This window comes from Condylura cristata, unplaced genomic scaffold, assembly GCF_000260355.1.
Source record: "Condylura cristata isolate star-nosed mole 26May11 unplaced genomic scaffold, ConCri1.0 scaffold00035, whole genome shotgun sequence".
NCBI classification, from domain to species: domain Eukaryota; kingdom Metazoa; phylum Chordata; class Mammalia; order Eulipotyphla; family Talpidae; genus Condylura; species Condylura cristata.
Genome location: NW_004567136.1, coordinates 12,106,793 through 12,127,409, shown reverse-complemented (window position 1 = coordinate 12,127,409; position 20,617 = coordinate 12,106,793). Strand labels below are relative to the sequence as shown.

The following is a 20,617-nucleotide window of genomic DNA, read 5'->3' as shown; positions in this document are numbered from 1 at the left end:
AGAGTCAGCGGCGACCAGGCCGGTAAACTGCCCAGTAAGGATTCAGAGTTAGGGGCGGCCAGAGGCTAAACTGCCCAGTAAGGATTCAGAGTCAGGGGCGGCCAGGCCGGTTGTGTCCCCCCGGGCTCTCCCGAGTAAGCGCCAGGAGCTCACTTGTCCAGTGCAGGCCGGGACGGTCCTCCCTGGATGTCTCTGCCTGCGCGTGTGATGAGACTGTGGAGGACCGCCCCTCCGGGAGCCCCCAGCCCCCCGTCCATCCAGCTGAGCGTCTCTGGGCTGAAAGGGGGTCAGACTTCCCAGGTGACGCACGCCGAGGGCGAGTGCTTAGATATTTAGTCTTTTGTTTAGATATTTAATCTTCTAAAGACAGCGTGCGCTATGCCTTCCAAGCTAAGTGACTCTGGCACGTTCTGATCACGTAACTGGGGAGCTGGCGGGCGGAAGTCAGGACGCAGAGTGGCCAGCCTCACCCTCGCGGGGAGCAGAGGCGCCTTCTCGGGGCGCGGGTTGGAGCTGGCGAGGACACGCTGCCCAGGCCTGCGTCTCTCACCCTCACGGCGGCCTGCAGTGCCCTGTCCATTCATTCGTGTCAGCGTTGCTTGATGTCGAATCCAGAGCCAGGAAGCTTTGCTCCCACTTCCCAGGGGTGCTCGCGTGGGATGCCAGCTGCTGGTGTTTTCCTGGGGAGGGGCTCGCCTGGGCCCGCTTCCCCAAATCCTCTCTCCGCAGTGACAGCCTCTCCCGCCTGGTGCCGTGTGGCGTGTGCGGGTCAGCTCCTCCCAGAACTGGGAGGTTGCCACGGTCACCCGTGCTGGAGGCCGCCCAGGGACTGGGAGAAGGGCTGGGGGCCTCCCTCCAGGCGGCTCCCTGCGCTTCCGGCCCTCCTCCCCTGGCCGCGGGAGCTTCTCTGGGCCTGCTCCCCCTTCCAGCTTCAGTCTCTTCCCCAGGCTGTCACCGTTGACCCTGTGGCTCAGGACTCTAGTTCCTGGCCTCTTGGCCAGACTCTGGCCCCAAAGGATAATAAGCTCCTTCCTGGTCGCCTCCCCGCTCTGTTCAGAGGGCCAGCTCCAGGCTCATGCTGCCGGCCGGACCACTGGAGAAGACCCCTGCTCCTGGAGGTCATGAGGACCCTGCACATGCTGGGTGTCCCAGGCCAGAGACAGGGGCACCCAGGCCCAGGGCTCCTTTCTGCAGATGCCGTTACTGTCAGAGGCCCATTTTCGGCCCCTGGTCCCCGCGTCTCCGCCCAGGCTCCCTGGGGGTCCAGTGCCGCCCACCAGCTCTGCTCTTGACTCCCACGGCTCCCTCTCAGCTGCTGCCAGAAGCCCAGCCCGCTGATGCCGCGGCCTCTGCAGACGGCCACATCTGCCCCTTGGGACGCTTTCCCCAGCCCCTGAAGCCCTGGGGCGCATACAAGCAGGCCCCCGGCGCCCCACCCACCGACCCTGTGGTTCCTTCCGTCCGTCTGCCGTCCACCGGTCCGGGCCCAGCCCCGCTTCCTCTCACTTCTAACGTTTACACACACACTGTGTCGTCTGCTCAAATAACTATACATACTCGCAGTGCAACGTGTCCTCGAGGTCAGGAGAACGTACAGAAGAGATTAGAAACTTGTAATTGCCACTGGAGTGGGTACATGTTGCTCAGAGACTGCAGGCGCATGCACGAGGAGGCTCGCGGTAGCTTTGCAGGCTCGGGGACGTGGCGTTTACCCTTCTTTACCTTCCCAAACTCTCTGGCGGCTCTGAGAATTTCCCCATCCCACTAACTCTCTGTAAGCAGCGTTTTACAGAGCCACGTGATGGCCGGCAGCATCGGGAAGTACAATGCATTCATTTAGCCTGTCTCCTGTGGCCCATATTGTGGCTTCCAGCTTTTCAGCACAATAAATAACAAACATCCTTGTTCCCTAACTCCAGCCCTTTGTTCTCTGCCTCCTATGATTCTATGATTTAGCTTTTGTTTTTTTTTTTTTTTTAAATAAAGCCGAGGCCATTGCCACTGATCAGGCTCCTCCTGGGAGCAGCCTCCGCCCCCTCTCCCCGAAGCCTCAGAGCCAACATGTGCCACGAGCTGTCGCTGCCCCGACTCACCGGCGAGGGGGTCAAGAGGTGCGACCAGGGGCCAACTTTGGTCCCTCTGCTTGGGACCCGGGGGCACCCAGACTCGGCCACGCAGGCACGGCGTGGACAGCGTCCTCTTCCTCCATCTCCCGCTGGACGGTGAGCGCCTCGGTGCGGGTCTCGGCTGATCGTCGCCGAGAGGAGGAAGGCGTCTCCGTGTATGGACGAAGACGCTGAGCGGCTTCAGCGGCTCCTCGGAGACCCCTGTGAGCTCTCCAGGGCCACCTGGGGCACTGGACCCTGCCCTGCGCGCTGAGCCCGCTCACGCTCCACCGATGGTTCAGCCGCTTCTGCCTCCGCGGTGGGGCAGTGCTGACGGTGCGTCACCGCTCAGAAGGGACTGCTGGACACGGGTGGCTTCCTGCAGCCCCGCAGCGACCACCCAGCAGGAGCTGGCCTCAGCAGGTCCGACTGGCGAGGAAGCAGACCTGGAGGGTCACGTGGGGCGGCCTGACCCTGCGGACGCCCAAGCCCAGAGGTGTGACGGCAGGAAGGCAGCCCCGGGGATTCAGTGGGACACTTCACAGGCAGCGCTGACCAGCGCGGTCAGCAGAACGGAGAGGCTGGCGCTCCGTGCCCCCGGCTGTGCTCAGGGAGCATGCCAGTGCCTCGCCCTCCTGCCCACAGCTTCCGGCCACGCTGCCCCCGCCCTCGCCCTGCCCATTGTCTGCGGGAAGCCAGGTTCCCAGGAGGCCCGTGCCGTTGGCTGAGCCAGGGTGAGTGGTTTCTCCCGGGCCCAATCAGCTGTGTTCGTTCTCGGGGCGGGCAGGGAGGGAGGACGTGATTGGCCTCCCTGGTGCCCAGAGCTGCCCTGGCTCAGCAGTCACCATGACAACAGAGGCCCCTGAGCCAGCCCCTGGCAGGCAGGGCTCCCCCAGCCCCCAGGCCGCAGAGTCCTGCCGACACATCTGTTCCTTGCATTTAGCAAACAAGTGGAGCCACGCAGCCCCAGAGCTGATCTTCACCAGGCTTCAGTGAAGACTTGGCTGGTCAACAGCCCATGACAAATCCAGCGGCTGCTGGGGTCTGGCCGTAACGGCAGCAGTATCCCGTTTTCAGAAGACTGCTGACATTCGGGGCCATCTGGGAAGATGTGGGGTGACCGTGGGGTTGGGGGGGCGGCAGGGGCAGCTGAGGATGCGTGGACGTTGCGTGGCTGAGCGCTAGTCCAGGTTGCTCTGGAGCCTGTTCGTCCCCGAGCACTCAGAACGGCCTTTCGTCAGGAGCAGAAGGACCCAGCCAGCCCCTGGCCCAGCCCTGGGTGACCTCTCGGGGGTTCCCAGCGCCGCCCTGGGACCGGGCGGCTGAGCTCTGTCCTGCTGATCTTCAGCCAGCTGCGGAGGTGGCTGTCACGTGCAGATCGCTGGGATGGCACCCAGGCTGCCAGGAAAGCCTGGTCGCCTGTCCCCTCTCGCGCGCGGCGTGGCGGGGTCGTGCTTGTCGCTCCGAGAATGGAGGTGGCCGCAGGCCAACGCTTCCAGAAGAGGCCCGTTTTCCACCGACGGTGACTCCCGCCCCTGCTGGGTGGAGCCAGACAGAAACCAGAGTGCTGCGTGGTGAGGTCAGATGCTCTTTGAGTTCCACCCAGTGAATCTCTGTTGTAACATCCAGATGTCAGCCCTATTTTGGGCAGATGTTCCGAGGAGCAGTGGATGATGACCTCACGGGGTGTGACCTAAAAGGACCTGTTGGCAGGCCTCTGAGAAGATCCAGCCTCCGGCTTCTAGCCCTCTGTCCAGGGCCCTTGAATTCAGAGCAGATGCAACGCCCCGGGCCCCCATGGGGGCCTCCCCTGGGCTGTGCAGCCTGGCAGGCTCAGTGTGCAGGATGGGCCTAGGGCCTCCAAGACAGCTTCCCCTGGGCAGAGCGCCGGGGCCCCCGCACTCGGGGTGCAGCCAGCCCGTGTGTCTCAACCTCTGTCCTCGTCTCAGAAGAGCACCTCAGAGCACGTGGCGATAACTCGCTGCAGGGCTGGAAAACAACCAGGTGGCGGCTGGGCCCGTGCAGACCTCGGCAGCGGCGGGCCGCAGGGCACAAATCCGACTTGAGGCTGCGGGACCTGGGGTGCGTCCAGTCCTGACCGCCAGTGAGCACTTTCTCAGGGCGCCTGCGGGTGTCCCTGTCACCATTCCTATTCCAGGCGCGCACAGGGTTCAGTGCGAAGGCGGCAAGCCCCGCCCCCTGCCCCCCGCCTGGAGGAGCGAGGTCCTGCTGAGCCCACTGGACACACCCGAAACGTGCTGGGTCCAAGCCGAGCCTCCACCCTGTGCAGGACACACCTGGACTCTGCATACTCAGTTCAAAAAAGAAGGAAAACTGTCCTCAGCAATGTTGACACTCGTACGGGCGTGTTTTACGCGGCCCCCAATTCACCTTTAGCCACTTGCATCTCGTGCACACGGCAGTGCTGGCGTCTCAGGAACACGAGTCGAAGAAACACAGGTCGGCTTCACCTGCGCCTGGGCTACTGGGCGTGGCACGCGCCCTGGACTCGGCTCTGCCTGGGCAAGCTGGACCGGCCCCTTCCCCAGCTGCCCGTGGGACGCCCCTTCCCCAGCTGGACCGGCCCCTTCCCCAGCTGGACCGGCCCCTTCCCCAGCTGCCCGTGGGACGCCCCTTCCCCAGCTGGACCGGCCCCTTCCCCAGCTGGACCGGCCCCTTCCCCAGCTGCCCGTGGGACGCCCCACGTCTCCTCGGTGACTCACAGGTACCCCGGGAGCGCTGCCGGTCCCAGGCCGCATCGGTGCTGAGCGGGAGGCGGCCTGGCGCCTGGAGTCCCAGCTTGCGGTTCATTAATTCTCCCTGGCTTGCCCCGTTTCCCCCACCCCGGCTCGCACGCCCCGTCTCCCCTCCTGCCGCCGGGACCCCCGCTGTCCAGTTCACGGTCCCCGCAGCAAACAGGTGTGGCCCGGCAGGTAGCAGGTCTGCCACTCGCCTCCCCTCGCTGGGCCCCCGGCGTCTGGCCGCCCCCTTCTCCCGCCTCCGCCATCTTGAACCCAGGCTGGGGGGCAGGTGCTCAGCCCCCCAGTTCACGCCTTCCACTGACCTTGTGAAAGAGGGAGTGGGATCGTTGGACCCGTGTGCTTTCAGGAAACCCACTTTTGTCCCACAGGCCCACACGCCGCTGGTGTCCGTTCGCAATCTCGGCGGTGTGGGGTCTGGAATCCGCCGTCGGTCTTTAAAAGCCGCGCCTGGCCGAGCGCCAGCTTGTGTCTGTTTCTCCTCTTGCCCCGCGGTGTCGCCTCTGGAAGGTGGGCCTCGGGCTCCCAGGGCAGCCTGGGGCTTGCACACACTAAAAGTGGGGTTCATGCGTCTCCCCCCCTTACCTTTATTCTGGGCTGCACTTTGTAGCTGCGTGTTCTCCCTTCTGGGGCTGAAGAGCATTTTCCTTGGAGAACTAGGACACGTAGCCTGTAGGTCTTTACTTTCCGGACCCCTCTGGGCCTGCGGGACCGACCAGCCCTTGCGTGGGGGCCTGCCCCTCCCTGGGTCCATCTCAAAGGCAGGCCGCGCCCGCAGCGTGTTGGTGACCGGGGCGGGGTCTGACTTCCTCTCACACGGGGCCGCCTTGCCCTCTGCGGCGGATGAGGCTGCCTGGTGAGCAGCAGCTCGGGGCACAGTGGGGGCCCCGAGGGATACGGGGTGAGCCCTTCCTGCCCCATGTGCCTCCTAGGGGCGAGTCCCACGGCGGGAGGAAGGCCGGAGCAAGGCTCTGCACGGGTTTCTAGACGGGCTGCGGTACCTGTGCGCCCCAGCCAGGTGTGCCTGTGCCCCCTCCCTCGCCCTGCGGCGGGGCTGAGCCCCGACTTCCTTCCCAGCCTGGCCAGGCAGGCGGGGCGCTGGTCAGCCAGCGGGAGCGTGGTCCCCACGGCCCCGTGCCCTGCGCAGATGTGTGGGAGCAGCCGGGGCGGCTCCCGCCTGCGGGCCCAGGACCTCGGCGGGTGGGAGGAGGGTGCGCGCCCGGCCTGGGAGGCTCAGCCTGTGGACAGTCCACACCGACAAGCTTCCGGCGGTGCCCGAGGCGCCCTGGCCGCGAGCTCCGTGGCACTGGGTCTCCGCCCGCAGCAGAGGCCCACGGTCACCCGCGGTCAGGGGTCAGCGGTCGTCCCTGCTCTCCCGCTGTGCTGCAGCCGGTGCAGGGTAAGTGTCCGGTGGGCGCCCGCCAGTGAGTGGGGCCCTTCTGGGGTCTCCCTCCTTACTTGGCTCTGGCCTCCCGGTTCACCCCGTGCTCGGGCATCCTGAGAGCCTCACCCCCACCCCCCTTCCCTCAGCAAACTGCAGGGAGGGCAAGGGGGGTGAGCTTGGCCTCGCCCTGCGGTGGGCTCACTTCGGGGCCTTGCTGCCCTGGGAAAAGGGCAGCCCGACTGCCCTTGAAATGAGCGGCTGGGGCTGGGCGGGGGGTTCACGAGCAGAGGGACCCTAGGGGTGCTGCGGCCCGCAGCAGGGCCCCCAAGGGAGGCCCAGGCAGCCCAGCTCCGTCGGTGCACGCGAAGAGTGGCACTCAGGGCAGGGGCGGCTGGACGCCTTCTCGGGGCTCCGGGGCCCCTCGGTTGTGGGAGTGCTGAGGCAGGGCCAGCGGGCACAGCCTCGATGATGCCAGAGGAGCCGTGTCCCCAGGCACCGAGGGGCCGCGCCCGCTGGGAAGCCCACTTGCTTCCTGTCCAGTACCGTGCTCACGTGGCTGGAGCCGGACGTTTCTGGTTCCAATGTTGTCTCCATCGCGAGTTTCTGCGGTCCCGGCTCAGGGGCTTCTGTAAAGTGTGGGTGGCAGTAACTCACGCACGGCGCTCCGCGAAGCACCCGAGACAGGGTGCCCCTTAATGAGTGACTTGGGGGGCACTGTGGCGTATGCAGCCTAGGACTGGTGAGCTGTTTCTGAGGTCTCTGCAGAGTCGGGGTGACGTCTCCACGGCCACCAAAAAGGAGATGGCCCCGGCTCACAGCAGCCTGTGCCCCTCACCCCAGGTCCGGGGATCCCAGGGTTCCAGAGTCAGCCCCTTGCGTAGAAGAATCCTTTCGGACTTCACATCCTCCTGAGTTACCCGTGGACCGGCCCTGGGGCTGAAGGTGAATGTCCCTATCACGTCCCTCCAGGGTGGTGGCGCCCTGCCCTCCTGCCCCAGAAGGCCCACCTCCCCTTGCTGCAGGGCGCAGCGTGTTCCAGAAGGACCAATTCTCACTCGCCTTCCTTCACACCGGGCTCTGAGGTGCTACTTTGATCAGAAGCGCAGAGAGGACCAACTATAGAGGACAGATGCGCTATCCTTCGGCAGAGGCTGAGATGACGTGGAAAATAGGTTTGGGCTCACCCTGTAGGCTGGACGCGCCCCCATCCGTTCCGGGGAGGGGCAAGGCTTCCCAGTCACCTCCCTGCCTCTACCCTCTCACCAGTCTCCCACACCACCAGATCTCAGGGAGGCCCCAGCTAGCAGCTGGCACAGGATCCCAGGGACAAAAGGCCGTGCCCCTTTCTAGATGGAGTTGCGTATTTAATTGAAAGTAGATGCCTTAAAATGCCTCAGCACATTTGGGTCGAGACTTTCTTGGACTCAGAGATTCTCCTTGGGGGGCAGGTGGAGGCATCTTACCTTGGTGGAAGGTGACACGTAGGTGCCCTGTGACTGGGGGGGGCTGGCTCGGGCTACAGCCTGTCCAGGTCGGACCGGGACGGCTTCTCTGGACAGCGCAGGGACACTCTGGCTGGTGTGTGGCCTGTAGGGAAAAGGACTCTGGGAAGGGCCTAGTGTGTCCCGTGGACCCTGCAGGTCGAGGCCAGCTCGGGCCCAAGGGAAGGCCGCACTGGTGGCCATGGGATGGCAACTTGAAAAGGGCAGGACTTGGCGACCCGGCACCGGTTGGCCTGAGAGTGAGTTTCTGACAGTGGACTTGGGCACAGCTGTTAGGGGAGCTCCTCGGGGGGCCCACGATCCAGCACCCCAGCGCCCGTGCGTGGGGCCTGACTACGGGTCACCACGTGGCCGCCTGCCGGTGCGCGAAGCCGTCCCTGGAGCCATCAGCCCACCCCACCCCAGGGCCTGTCTCCTGTGCCCCCCTGTCCTGAGTCGGGGGGTGCTGTTTCACGGTGGGGACAGACCCTTGGACCCTTCGCATTTTTCACGGTGGGAGTTGGGCAGAAGAAAACACCAGGACAGCAAACTCAGCCCGGCCAGTGCTATCAGATTGCCCAAAAAGGGCAGTGAACATGGGTAGCTAAAAATAGCCCCTAAGTCCGGTTCGGGTCTGCGGCCTGAGCACCAAGCCAGAGGGAGGTTAACCATGTGGGGTGCTGGCACGGGAGGTGTTTGCCGGGGTGCCTGTGAGCGTGACGTGACCGCCAGGTGTGGGGGCTCGGTTTTGTCCCTGATGGGGACAGGGACATGCCGCTAGGACCCTGGGGCATAGTGCCAAGCCCATTTCCGTCTCAGCCCTGGAAACATGGAGGGGGGTCCCTCTTCTAAAGCCCAGTGGGGTGACACTTGCCTCAAAGTCCAGCCAAGGTTCAAACCCCAGCTCTGGCCCAGCGTCCTAACCCGTGTTGTCCATAAACGGACACACAAAGGCCCACAAAGAGCAGCGAGTGACATCAGCGCACTGGCAGAGGCCAGGGGGTCTGCCGGGGAACTGACCTCGGACAAGCCCGGAGGCCGCTGCATCTGTGGGTGCCGCACCCCTCGGCTCAGCCAAGGGCCAGCGTCTGGCCCTGAGCCACATAGAGAAATCCGCCGGGAGCTGGACCCGCTCGGCTCAAGCTGCGCTGTCCGCGGTCAGCTGTCCTCGTGCCTTTGAGCAGTGTGGCGGAGAGTTAAATCCTTGAGCCAGACGCGATTCTGAGTTTGTTTCTCCCGTGGATTAGTCTGTTTAACCTCCAGGGCAGCTGCTAAAGAGATGAGATGAACAAGACACAGAACGTGTTTGCTCTGAGCTACTGACACATAGGGACAAGGTCGCCTCTCCGGGCTGACCTTGCAGCTCCCAGGACTCTGCTGGGACCCCAGGAGGGACGCAGGGCGGGGGGGCCACACCGGAGGCATCTTAGGTTAAGCTCACCCTCCCGTCGCCCTCCGCCTGCCGAATCATCCCCAGGACGTGAGAGTTTCTTGCAGGCATTGGAGTCTCCGTTCCAGGTTTTCTGCAGGGAGTAAAGGAGAATGGACTAGAACTTTCCATTGAGTTGCCATAAATATGTGGACCGCCTTTCCCATAGTAATTAAGAAGGATTCATGTGCTCCAAGCCCTTTATAGCTCTTCTAAAAAGCTTCCTTTTATATCTTTTTTTAAAAAGCATTGCCACCGAGGCATAATTTACATGCCGTAAAGTGTGCTCGTATCACGTGCACAATTTACAGAGCTGCACAGTCATCTCTCCAGCACCAGCAGTTACACCCCCTGCTACTTCTGCTTAGCCGTGGTAGAATGGTGGAACGTCAACGGTCCTCCTGAGCCAGGGCCGGGAACGTTCAAGCCAAGAAGCCGCTCTCCGGCTAACCGTGTCCAGCCCCTTGGGGGGAGGGCGGCCACCGTCAGTCCGTGACTGTGCTCGGCCAGAGTGTGGGTGCTTGGGGGATGTTTAGGGGACGCCCTGGTAGTGGTCAGGAACGAGAGCTCTGCCCTCTGCACCAAGACTTCCTCCGCTCTGAATCCATCTCTGGAGACGCCGTCCCTCCCCTGACCCCGTGCCCGGGCGCCCGGTTGAGGACGAGGGGCCTCATCAGCATGGCCTCCGCCGGGCTCTGTCCTGTCTGCAGGCGGGTCTGCTCTTGTCCAACACCGACCGCTTGCTTTGACGGCGTGGACGGGCCCGGGGGCCGCTGGGTGGAGGGAGCCAGGCAGAGAGGCGCTTGGCTTCCCTCGTGTGGGAGATGGACAGCAACTCGCAGAGACGCTCTGGGCTGGCCGCTTCACCCCCGGCTCCCTCCGCACGTCCTGGGCCGCAGGTGCCCAGAGCGGCGGCCGCCTCCCTCACGCAAAGCGCATGCCGCTGCTGCTCGGCTCCCCGTCCAGCCCTCCGGGGGTCCCAGGGCCGGGCAGAGGGCGCCCTGCCCTTCCTTGGCGCCCGCAGACTCCCAGCGGGCAGAATCAGAAGTAAGTGGAGGCAGTGCCAGGGGAAGCGGGCGAGGAGAGCGGCTGAGAACCCCCGGGTGGCACAAAGCCACTTCTGGGCTCTCCTTGCCTCTCCCCCGAAGACTAAAATCACACCGTGAGCCAGTCACTTACCCAAAGACCGGATAACTGCCATTCTTGGATAATAAGCAGAAACTGAGAGAAGCGCGACTGGGAGCTACCCAGCTTCCCCGGAAGGCGGGGGGCTGAGGCCCGTGGCTGGGCCCCACTCATTCAGAACCCCTTCTCCCAGTGCAGCCTTGGGGTGGGGGTGAGTCAGGGCTGCATCTACGGCGCTGTTGGGGGGCCGGGCCTCTCCGCCAGGCCAGGGCTGTGAACCCCCGGGGCTTGGGTCGGGTCGGGGCTGGTGTTTACCTTCGGGCAACTGTGGAGCGGTGGGGGTGGGGTGTTTGCACTGTGGGGTTTGTGTCCACCTTTTAGGGATGGTCTTCCCTGTACCCCGAGCCCCTCCTTTGAAAACTCGAGCTTTAACGGTGTCAGCTTGGGGGACGTGGAGTCGAATCTGAGGCTGCTTGGGGCCGGGATTTGGGGGCCAGCTCCGCCTCGGGGTTCACGTCAAGGGAGGGGTGGTCCTGGGGTCCGGGGTTCCCCGCCTCCACGTCCTGTTCCCTCCTGTGAGGCCCGTGGAGGCGGGCGCTGGGGCCTGGGCCCGGCCCGGCCTGGCGAGCTCCTGGCAGGTTGGGTCAGGAGCCGGGGAGGAGGAAGTTAGTCCAGGAGTTAGACCTTCTGGAGCAGACGGTGGGCCTCTTTCTCCTCAGGCAGGAACAGGGGCCCCTCTGCAGGTACCGGCAAGCCCCGGTTCCCAGCAGCCACGTCACCAGACGGGTCTCCCGTTAGCATTTGTCAGCTGCCCCGCTGGGCCCAGCCTGAGGGGCAGTTGGGGCCGGTGGCAGCTGGGCACAGAGGCCCCAGGTTTGCCACTGTGGCCTGCAGGGGACAGTTCGGGGTCCAGCCTTCTCCGCGGTGCGGGGTGCTGTTCGTGAACTCAGCAGTGAGGACAGTGCTTACCGTCTGCAACGCAGAGCCCGTGGCCGGCGCCGGGTCCCGCCAACCCCTCCCCACCCCTGCAGCGGGGTCTGCTCCATGCTGTCTGCTCGCCCCCCGCCACACACCCCCCCCCCCAAAACTTGATGCTTGGTGTGTGCTGGCAGGCTGCCTGCTATGCCTGGGTCTTGCTTGATCCGTGCACGCTCCTTCTTAGGGAAGAGCTTCCAGCCTGCAGATTTCAAGATGGATGACTACATTCGTATAATTTGAGGGCACGGGAGACAAGTTGGGACATGAGAAAAGCAACGATCTGACGCTCTGACACCGAGCGTTCCGACGTTCAGTAAAAGCAAGTCAGCCGACCGTTCCCTGGGCCGCTGCTGCCCCCTAGCGGGGAGCCGCGCTTCCTCCCGCTGCGCCGGCCTGGGCATCTGAGGGGCGCAGGGCCCAGCCTGAGCAGACCAGGCATGCCCGCCTCCCTGCTTGAACCCATCACTCCCGAGACGCATAGAAGCTTCTGGAAGTTTAGCGGGAGTTGCTTCAGATGCTCCTTGTTCTACAAGGTCGATGTTCTTTTTCCCAGACTCAGTTGGAAAAAGACACCCGGAAGGTGTGGCCAGGGCCCCCGCCTCGGTCCGCGACGGCAGAGTTCTCACCACTGTATGGCGGTGTCCCCGCTGTTCCGTCCCAAAAGCCTCGGTCCCCAACGCCAGCGCCCCAGCCCACCGCTACCGCGTAAGCTGTGTGACCTCAGGACAAATGACTAGCCTCTCTGAGCTTCTGTCTCCTTATCCACACAGAGTGATAGCGCATAACTTACCGGCAGTCCTGAGAAGTTTTGTGTGCCCCGCCCCCCATACAGCAGAGGAGCATTGCTCAGGCTGAGAGTCGGCGCCCCCTTTCTGAATGCTCCACTTAAACTCCCTGGGGGCGCAGTGGGTTAAAGCACAGCACCAAGAGGCTAAAGCCACTTCAGCAGGAGTTCGATCCCCACCCCGGAGGTGACCACATGACTTGGCAGACCTCTCCTGACCTGCCCACTGCTCCCCTCAGCAGTGTGCTTCTCAGTCGGCCTGTTCTGCTCCCCACTCTGTCTCTGGTAAATCCTCTCACCACCCCTGCACCTCTGACCTGTACCCCAGTTCTGTATGCATGAATAGATAAATCTTCAACAAAAAAAATAGTGCACAAAGCGCTTGCCTTCAGAGGAGCCAGATGCACACCCACATACCAGCCTGGTGTAATCTTGGTTCTTGGAGTTGTCCAAGCGAACCCCTGCACTCTCGGAGCTGGGCAGGAGCCAGGCAGGAGCCAGGCATTCGCCCAGCCGCTGCCCCAGGGCCGGGAGGCTGCAGGGGCTGGGCCCTGTGATCCCCAGCACCCAGGCTCCCTGCTCACACTCTCCTGGGGGCACCTGACAGATGCCTGTCCCTTGAAACCTCATCGGCACCCTAAATTCAGGCACGGTGGGAATTTGCAGGAAACTAGGCTTTCTGTTGCGAGTTGCACTTCCAGCAGGGTGGTTTTGTCGTTGCTCTAAAAAATGAACCTGTGTGAGGGCCGGGCCGAGGGAGAGTCTCTGTGTGGGCACCGGAATGTCCTCGTAGGTGGTGACAGCGGTGACTCGTGCCAGCTCCCCCGGGGGTGTGACGGTAATGTTGCTGGGGACAGCTGGTCACCCGAAAGCCTGTTAGGCACGAGGAAGAGCCTTGGCCACTCTGGTCCCTTAAACCCAGACACTCAGGCACAGAAGTTAATGTGCCCAGCCCACGGTTCCTGGGCCCGGGGGCTGGGGGCTGGGATGGGGGGCCAGTGTCTCTCCTGGTGGCTTATTGGAGGTGGGGAGCGCTGTGTCACCTTCTCGATGGCACCGAGGGTGGGGTGCTCTTCTCCGAGACTCGTCGCTTCCCTCGGGTCACCGGGAGTACCACGGGACGTGGTCAGAGTCAGGGTGTCTGTGGAGGCGTCCTGACATTTCTCTGGTCCCCTCTAGTTCAGGGCCACCCTGTCCAAGCCCCCTCCCCCGCCCACCCCACAGGAACCTGGTGGACAGCAGGGGGCAGCACTGGGCTGCTGTAGGGCTTTCTCTCCTGGACCTTGCAGCCTGTCAACACCAGCAGCTTTTAGTCCCTGACAGACAGCCTCTTCCCGGTCTGTTTGGGCAGGATGCTTGCGCTGCCATTGCTAAAGGGAGAATCACAGCCAGCTGGGAGGAGGCAGGAGGCAAACTCAGAAGCACCTTTCTGTGGCATCCTCACACCGCTAAGGCTCTCCCTGGAGACCCGGGGCTGAGCTCTGGGTGCGGCTGGGTTTGGGTTTTCTCCTCAGATATGTCTGACGTGAAAAAGGCGCTTCCTGGTGTGCGAGGGCCTCCTTCGTCCTCCCCAGGGCTGGCTGGCCTTTGAAAAACAGTCAAGAACACGTTGCTAGAGGCTTGACGTCTCCCTGAGAAGCGGCTTAAAACGGGGCCCACAGAGATTTCCACCGAGGGGAAATGTGCTTCACACAAAATAAGCGCGTCTTACCTCTTCCCCTGGTTCTGGGGTTGGGACTGATCAGGGATTTTTGAGGGGGAGGGAGGCGGTTTGGGGCTGGGGCTGGGACTGACGCACTGTGGGAGCGGCCATTTTGAGACACTAGAACTTCTAGATTCTTCCATTTCCCAGAGCAGCAATTCACAGGGGAAGTTCAGCTCCATGTATTCTTACGTTCCTGTGACAGACTCTACATTCTGAAAAGGGTCCTGGGGGAGCAGGCCCGGAGTCTGAGGACCCCAGGCGGGCTCTCTCTCGGTGCTTCTCTTCTGTGAGGAAAGAATTCAACAAGGAGACCCAAGTTCCGGGAAAGCAAGAGATTTACCGATAGGTGGGGTAAGGACAGAAAGCTGTCTGAGTGGAGAGGGGTCCCGAGTGGAGAGCTGACTGAGGTGACGGGAAGCCAGTGCTTCCGGTGGGCGAGGAGGGGGCTTGGCCCCCGGGCATGTCTGCGTGGTCTCCCTTGCTGGGTGGCCGGGCTCGCGGGTCCCCGAGGCTATCGGAGCCCATCGGCTTCCCTCATTTCCCAGCCAACCTTTCTGAAGCAGCTTTGGCGTTGCTATTGTGTTATCATGTGGGTGTTCTGAACATTTCCTCTTTTAATTGAATCGGGGGTTGGGGGCGCCTTCATGGTGTGTGATTGCTTCTCAGTCAGGCTGATAAATGGATCTGGGGTTTGGCGCAGCCTGCTCCTAACTGCCTGCCTGGACCTATTCCTTAGCTTCCTCCTTCAGCCCCTTCCTCCGTCAGACAGCATTCGCTCCAGGCCATCTTGAAATCACTGCTTTGGGGTTCTGGCTTCTGGTTCGTGACTTTTTCCCTGAGTGATTAGAACCGCTGTGCCTCTGCCTGGTTTTCCTCCCCACACGTCAGTGAACACTTGTTTGGCTGAACCCTGAATCCCATTCCCGAGAATTCTGCTTGGTACATAGAGAAGGCGCTCAGAGATGTTGGAGCGAATGCCTGAGTGGCTCTGTGGAGCTCAGAAGCACGTCACGTGAGTCAGTCTCCCCTGTGCACAGGCCGGAACTAGGCTCACTGAGCTCAGATTCTCGGGGATCCAACCCCTCGCCTCCCCTGGCCTCCGCGGGCCTCTGTGGGCACCTACTCCTGCTGCCTGTGTCCTGCCACGTCGGACACAGCCACAGGTTGGCGTTGCGTCGACGGGCAGCTCCTTGAGGGAAGGGCCACGCTGTGGCTTTTATTATTATCCCCAGCTCCTGCGAAATGATCAGCGTTCAAGGGATATCCACCAAATTGAAATTCTATTAAATACAGACTGTAGCTTTCGCTTGGGCTCAGTGCTTTTCCCAGAATGATAAGGCTGATGCAAAATTGCAGGTTCTCTGGCCAGCAGATGCCACAGTCATGTGCCTCACACCATCTTCTCAAGTCCTGAGGGGAAGCTGAGTCCTGAACTCCCGTTACAGCAAAAAGCAACTCCATAACACAGGGAAGCAGCAAAACTGAAATTAATCGACACCTAATTAAATGTCCTGCGGACATGCCAGCGCGTCAGCTTTGTTATTTGCTGAATTTCGGCCCGTAAATATTTAATTATATTTGAAAAGTGCTTGTGGCTCTGACTTTTCTCACTGCACAAAAATTCCTGAGTTTGCACGAGGAGTGCTGAGGAATCCCAGCCAGTCATACATTAACGAATTACATAAAGCCAAGTAAATGCGACACTGAACTTGAGAAAATTCTTTCAGAAATGCTTATGACAGAAAAAATATTCAGTGACAGATAGCAACATATTTTAATACGTTCTGTAAGATGGGGCCCATTCTAAATAGTGCCGTGGGCCCTCAAAGGTGAAGCAAAGACTGTCACGCGTGGGGCCCGCTGGGGGGGGTGCTGGCGGGGGTGGAGAGCGCCTCGGACAAGGCAGAAGAGGACCCCCGGGGGCTGGGGGTGGGGACTGCTCAGAAGAGGAGGACTGCAGAAGCAGCTTCCTGGCCGGCAGCGTGTTGGGTCGTGAGCGCTCTGGGGTCAGCCATTTCTGCCCGCACCTGCTGGTCTTCCACAGGCTGTTGCAGGCCTCTGAGGAGCAGCTCGCGGCGTTGCAGGCGGCCGAGAGAGGAAACCGCCCTGGGTTTGCTGCTGCTGCAGCCCGGGGAAGGCAGAGACCTGGCGCCAGGCGCCTCCTCAGCTGCTAGCGTGTGGCCGTTTGCGGGTCTCAGGCGCTGCAGCTGCAGTTTTGAGTGCCGCGTGTCCAGTGCTGCATCCCCTCTTGTGTCTTCTGCCTTTGTGACCGAGTCTGGCTGTCAGTGTCAGGAAGGCGCCACCTTGGGGCGTGGCCTATTGTTAGGGGCCGCAGCTCAGCCTGCTTCATGGCCGGGAGAGGCCATCTTGGGAGTGCTTGCCTTTAGGACTTTTAAAACACTGGACATTGCTCTGGGTGAGAAAAAGGCCACTTGTCGCCTCAGCGATGCTTTGCTTTCCCTGGTTTGTTAAGTCCCGTTGTTGTTCTCTGAACCTGAGGGGTCTTGCAGTTGTGCACATGGGTGAAGAGCTCAGGGAGTGACCGGCAATCTGTTTGGGCACTGTCCTTGGCCACTTGCAGTGCCCCTTGCTGCCCTGTATCATCTTGACAATCTTGCGCATTGCAGGGCCGCGTGTTCATCTAATCTTTGTTTTGTCTTCTTTCAGGAATCCTATTCACGATGCTGGTATTTGGACCAGCCTGTGGATTTATCCTGGGCTCCTTCTGTACCAAAATCTATGTGGATGCCGTCTTCATCGACACAAGTAAGGAGCATGCCCCGGGCCTAACCGGTGCCCACAGTGCTTCTCCCCTCACAGAGGAGGCTTCCGCCTCCTCATTCCAAAACCTCCTGAGTAAACAGTGTGCTGCTGGCCCCCTGGGATCGGAGAGCCTGGGCGTGGCCGGGACTCCAGGGGCCTGCTGTGTCCACCCTGAGGCTGGGTAACTGGGGTTTGTTCGCTCGCATCAGAGTCGTCTTCATTTGGAAATGTAAGGGTAACCGGCTGCTTTGAGAGTTAAACGAGCAGTGAACCTGGCAGTCCCTGGCCAGTGCGTGTCAGTGGGTGGTGGTCCGCTGACCTGTGGCGAACCCCCCCCCCTTCTGGAAGTGTGCGGAGGCACAGTGAGACAATGTGCAAAAATCCTTTCCATGGGACACGGTCTTGGGGACTTTCATAAGGCAACATACTCCTCTCAAAACATTTCAGGCGAAATTAGTGTGTTCTTAGCAGGGAGAGCCAGTGTGTTTCTGGGGTTGCTCTGAGTCCCTGATGGTAGCCCACTTAATCAAACGGTTGCTTGTCAAGTTGTCGAGGTCTTGCCCTGCCCACAGGTACCCCACAGGGCTCTCCTGGAGCAGACACCCCACGGGGGGTGCGAGGGAACCCTAGACAGGAGCCACAGTCTTTTGATAATCAAGTCTAGCAGTGACGACCCGGGGCACGGGCTGCATCGGTAGCCTGGACGCCAGCAGCGGGCTCCAGCCTCCGCTCAAGAAGGGCTCTCGCTGGCGGGCAGGGGAGGCTGCAGCGCCACGCACGCCCAGCAGAGGGCGCCACGACCCCGTGAGCGGCTCGGCTGTGTCCTCCCTCCCCCACGGCCACGCCTCCTCGTCCCACCCCCATCTCAGGATCAATGCAGACTCAGTCCCTGGGCTCTCAATCCGTCATCTCGCCGCGGTGCTAAATTTACGAATTTGCCCCAAAGAAATAATGTGGTTTTAAATCCAGTCAAGTCACTGCGATTCTCTCCATTAACCCCGCTGATATATTTACTTGTAGCTAATGACGGTACAAATTTCCAAGTGGACAAGGAGGAAAAAAAAGAAATCAAAGACAACCTTCCTCATGCATTCGTCGGGCGCAGGTCTGATGGGGGGGTGGGGGGGCTGCTGTCGCTCGGCTGGCGGGAGCCCAGGTCCTGGTGGCCAAGGGGCCTGCTCCCGAGAGCGACAGGTGACACTTGCCCACTGCGTCTCGTGTCTGGGGACCCGAGGCGACTTCCCAGGCTGCGGGAGAGCAGGCAGGGCGGGCCGGCCCAGGGAGCCTGCTTGGAGCAAGGACGGCGCCTCCCGCACCTCTGAGCCCGAAGAACCTCTGAGGCCATCCCGGTCCAGCCCTTCATTTTACAAATGAGGAAACTGAGGCTGGGGGTGGGGGGATGCGCCCGCTGCCCAGGCCCCAGGCCCCCGCATGCCCTCAGGCACCTCCCTCCGCGCCTCCTGGCGACTCCCTCCTGGCGTGGATCAGCTCAGAGGCTGGCGACCTGGGAGTGGACAGCTGGCCGGAGGGTGCCGCGGCCTGCCCCGCTCTGCCAGGACTGTCCCTCGCCCTGGAGTGCGGCCCACCCAGTCCAGCACCTCTCCTCGGCCTGCGAGGCCCACGCCGCCTCCAGCACCCAAGTCAGGTTGGGCGCGCCCCACCCTCGGGCACGTGGCGGGCGGCAGCCACCCCAGGGCGCTGGCCTCGTCGTGGATGGGCAGTGCCTCTGCGTGTGGAGCCGGCGGTGATGCCCGCGAGTCTTTGTCTGTGGCCTGGGAGGGCTAGAGCCGCTCTCGCCAGGAGAGGGCAGCAGAACAGCGCCGCCCTCAGCCTGCCGGCCTCGGGATTCAAGTCACAGGGCGGGAACTCGCTCTGCGTGTGTGGACTGGGTGTGTTGTACCGCGCGTGACGGTCTCCTGTCTTCCCCCAGCTAAGACAGCTCCCTCTGTGCGACTGGCCGGCTGTGCTCGGGCCCCCAGCCGTGAGCAGCCCCCAGAGAGCCGGGCGGGCGCCGGGCGCGCAGTGTGGAAGGGAGGCGGCGGGAGGGAGGCCTTTGTCCGGGGCAAGAGGGGGAGAAGGTGTCTCCCCCTGTGGCCTGGCACGCTGAGGCAGGGGTTGAGGACCTGGGGGAGGCCAGCGGCAGCCTGTGAGTGGACGGAGCTGGGTGTGCCGGCCGAGGCCAGCTACGGGGTGGAAAGACCCGGTGGGGCGCCCCAGGAGGCGCCTGGCTGCGCTTAGCCAAGGCTTCTGCTGCTGTGGCTGCCGTTCCGTGGGGCCTGGCCCTGTGGACCTCACTTCTCCCGGGGCGCAGCCGCTGGCTTGCAGCAGCCGGAAGGAGCGGCGCGCCCCCAGACAGTGATTTTCAGAGAAACTTTGGGTTGCGAGCGGGACCCAGAGGAAGGGACCTGGTTGCAGAGTGTGCCGAAGCCTGGAACAGACCCCATGCCAGTGTGGTTCGCCAGGGCAAGGTGTCTGGTCCTGGCAGCCCAGACAGACCTCTGGGTGCAGCTGCGGCGGACCCCGTGGGGCCTTGGAACACTCCCTCAGGTGCATGTAGGACGGGAGCTGGGGCCCCGAACCCCATCTCCACGAGAATCCCAGCCGCACTTCCTCCCAGCTGTCTGGGGACTGCCTCCTCCTGGGTCTGATCCCGGACGACGGGAGCGAACCCCACAAAGCAGCACCGCCCTGCCCGGCACTCCAGGGGGAGCCCGTGGAGGTGCCAGCGGCCAGCGCATCTCACGGGCCCAGGCCCCAGGCCTGCTGCTCCCAGGCAGCTGCTTGCGTCCTCGAGGGCTCCCCAGGACGCCACCCGTCAGGCCGCCCCTGCGGGGGACAAGGCCTGGCAGAGATGACGCCTCATGGGCTGCGCCCAGTGGCATTTGTGGCTGGGGTCGAATGCGTCCACCTTTTGACCTCACAGGGAAGGTCAGCGAGCCCAGAGCCCCCGGGCCGGGTCTCCAGAGCTGCTGCCCGCTCGGCTCCTCCCATCCTCAGCCTGATCAGCGCAGGGCTGGGTGGGACCTCCCGCGCCCGCTCCAGTTTCTAATTAGGACTGTCACTGCACGATACTCTTGGAATCATCGAGTCCCGCAGCAAAAGTCACAAAATAGGTTAGACAAATAGGTAAATGGGCTGGGGAGGGGGGTAAGAACAACTGTCCAGAGAGCTGTCTGTCACCGTCACGGCGCTTCTCAGTCTTGGGTGTCCTGGGCGGGAGGCGGGTTTTAACAGAAGGTCTGAGAAAGGGCGGGAAATGCCCTGTGTGTGTCTGACCTTCACCCAGCGCTGACTCAGTTTACCCAGCAGACGCAGACTCAGCTCAGCTGTAGTGCCAGGGAGGGAGGGCGAGCAGCTGGATTTCCTAACGAGAAGCTCCCCCCCCTCCTCCCCCCCCCGCGGCCTCCGTTCTCCTGCCGTGAGCCAGGGGCAGGCCAGTGACTGGCGTCATCACTGGCCTGTTCGGAGCCCTCGGATGTGTGGGTGGGCTCTGACGGGCTTGCGTTTTCCAGCGCCACGCCCTTGCAGAAAGCCCACGCCTTTGTGTCGCTGCGCGCAGCCTCCAGGCCACCCGGGCACCGAGACAGGCCCGAGTCGCTGCCCCGGACGAGCCCGCTGCCGGCCCCGGGAGCCGCGCTCCCGCCCTGGGTAGCTCCGGTAGAAGGTGTCTGTTCTGCCAACGATGGAGCTGAAGCTCCTTTGCCCAGTGTCACCTGCTCGTGAGGACCAGGGCTGCGACCCAAGCCCAGGCCTCATGCGCGCCCGCTCGCCCCTCTCCAGGGTGTGACCACCCAGAGGCTGGGCCCTCCCGCCCTGGTTTCTGCAGCTGGTCCGTCGTGCAAGGCCCGGGACAGAACCACCGCTGCTCCGAGGCTGACTTGCCTGGGAGACTCGGTCGTCTGGGCCTGGTGCACCCAGCACAAGCATTCCCACCCCAAGTCCAGACCATCGAGAGGGGCCAGGCCCGGGCTGCAGTGCACCCTGGACTTCTGGAGGCCCGTGAGCCCGGGCCCGGCGCCCAGCCTCTCTCTGTCTATGTGAACAGGGATGATGAAAGACACGCGCACCTCAGGGCTGCTGGAGGGTCGCTGGATGGCCGAGAGC

At 62.7% G+C, this 20,617-nt stretch overlaps 1 protein-coding gene and 1 long non-coding RNA gene across 2 annotated transcripts in view; one reads left to right on the top strand and one right to left on the bottom strand.

Moving 5' to 3' along the window:
• Positions 1–2,813, bottom strand: part of LOC105854380 — a 6,997-nt gene extending 4,184 nt beyond the window's left edge. The window contains exon 1 of the long non-coding RNA XR_001146057.1: positions 2,094–2,813. This is a non-coding gene — a long non-coding RNA (uncharacterized LOC105854380). The remainder of the gene's footprint in view (positions 1–2,093) is intronic.
• Positions 1–20,617, top strand: part of SLCO3A1 (solute carrier organic anion transporter family, member 3A1) — a 132,822-nt gene that overhangs the window by 74,781 nt on the left and 37,424 nt on the right. The window contains exons 3-5 of the mRNA XM_012732670.1: positions 16,418–16,694; positions 20,026–20,232; positions 20,340–20,512. Of these exons, the coding sequence (XP_012588124.1) occupies positions 16,418–16,694; positions 20,026–20,232; positions 20,340–20,512 (657 nt within the window). The remainder of the gene's footprint in view (positions 1–16,417; positions 16,695–20,025; positions 20,233–20,339; positions 20,513–20,617) is intronic.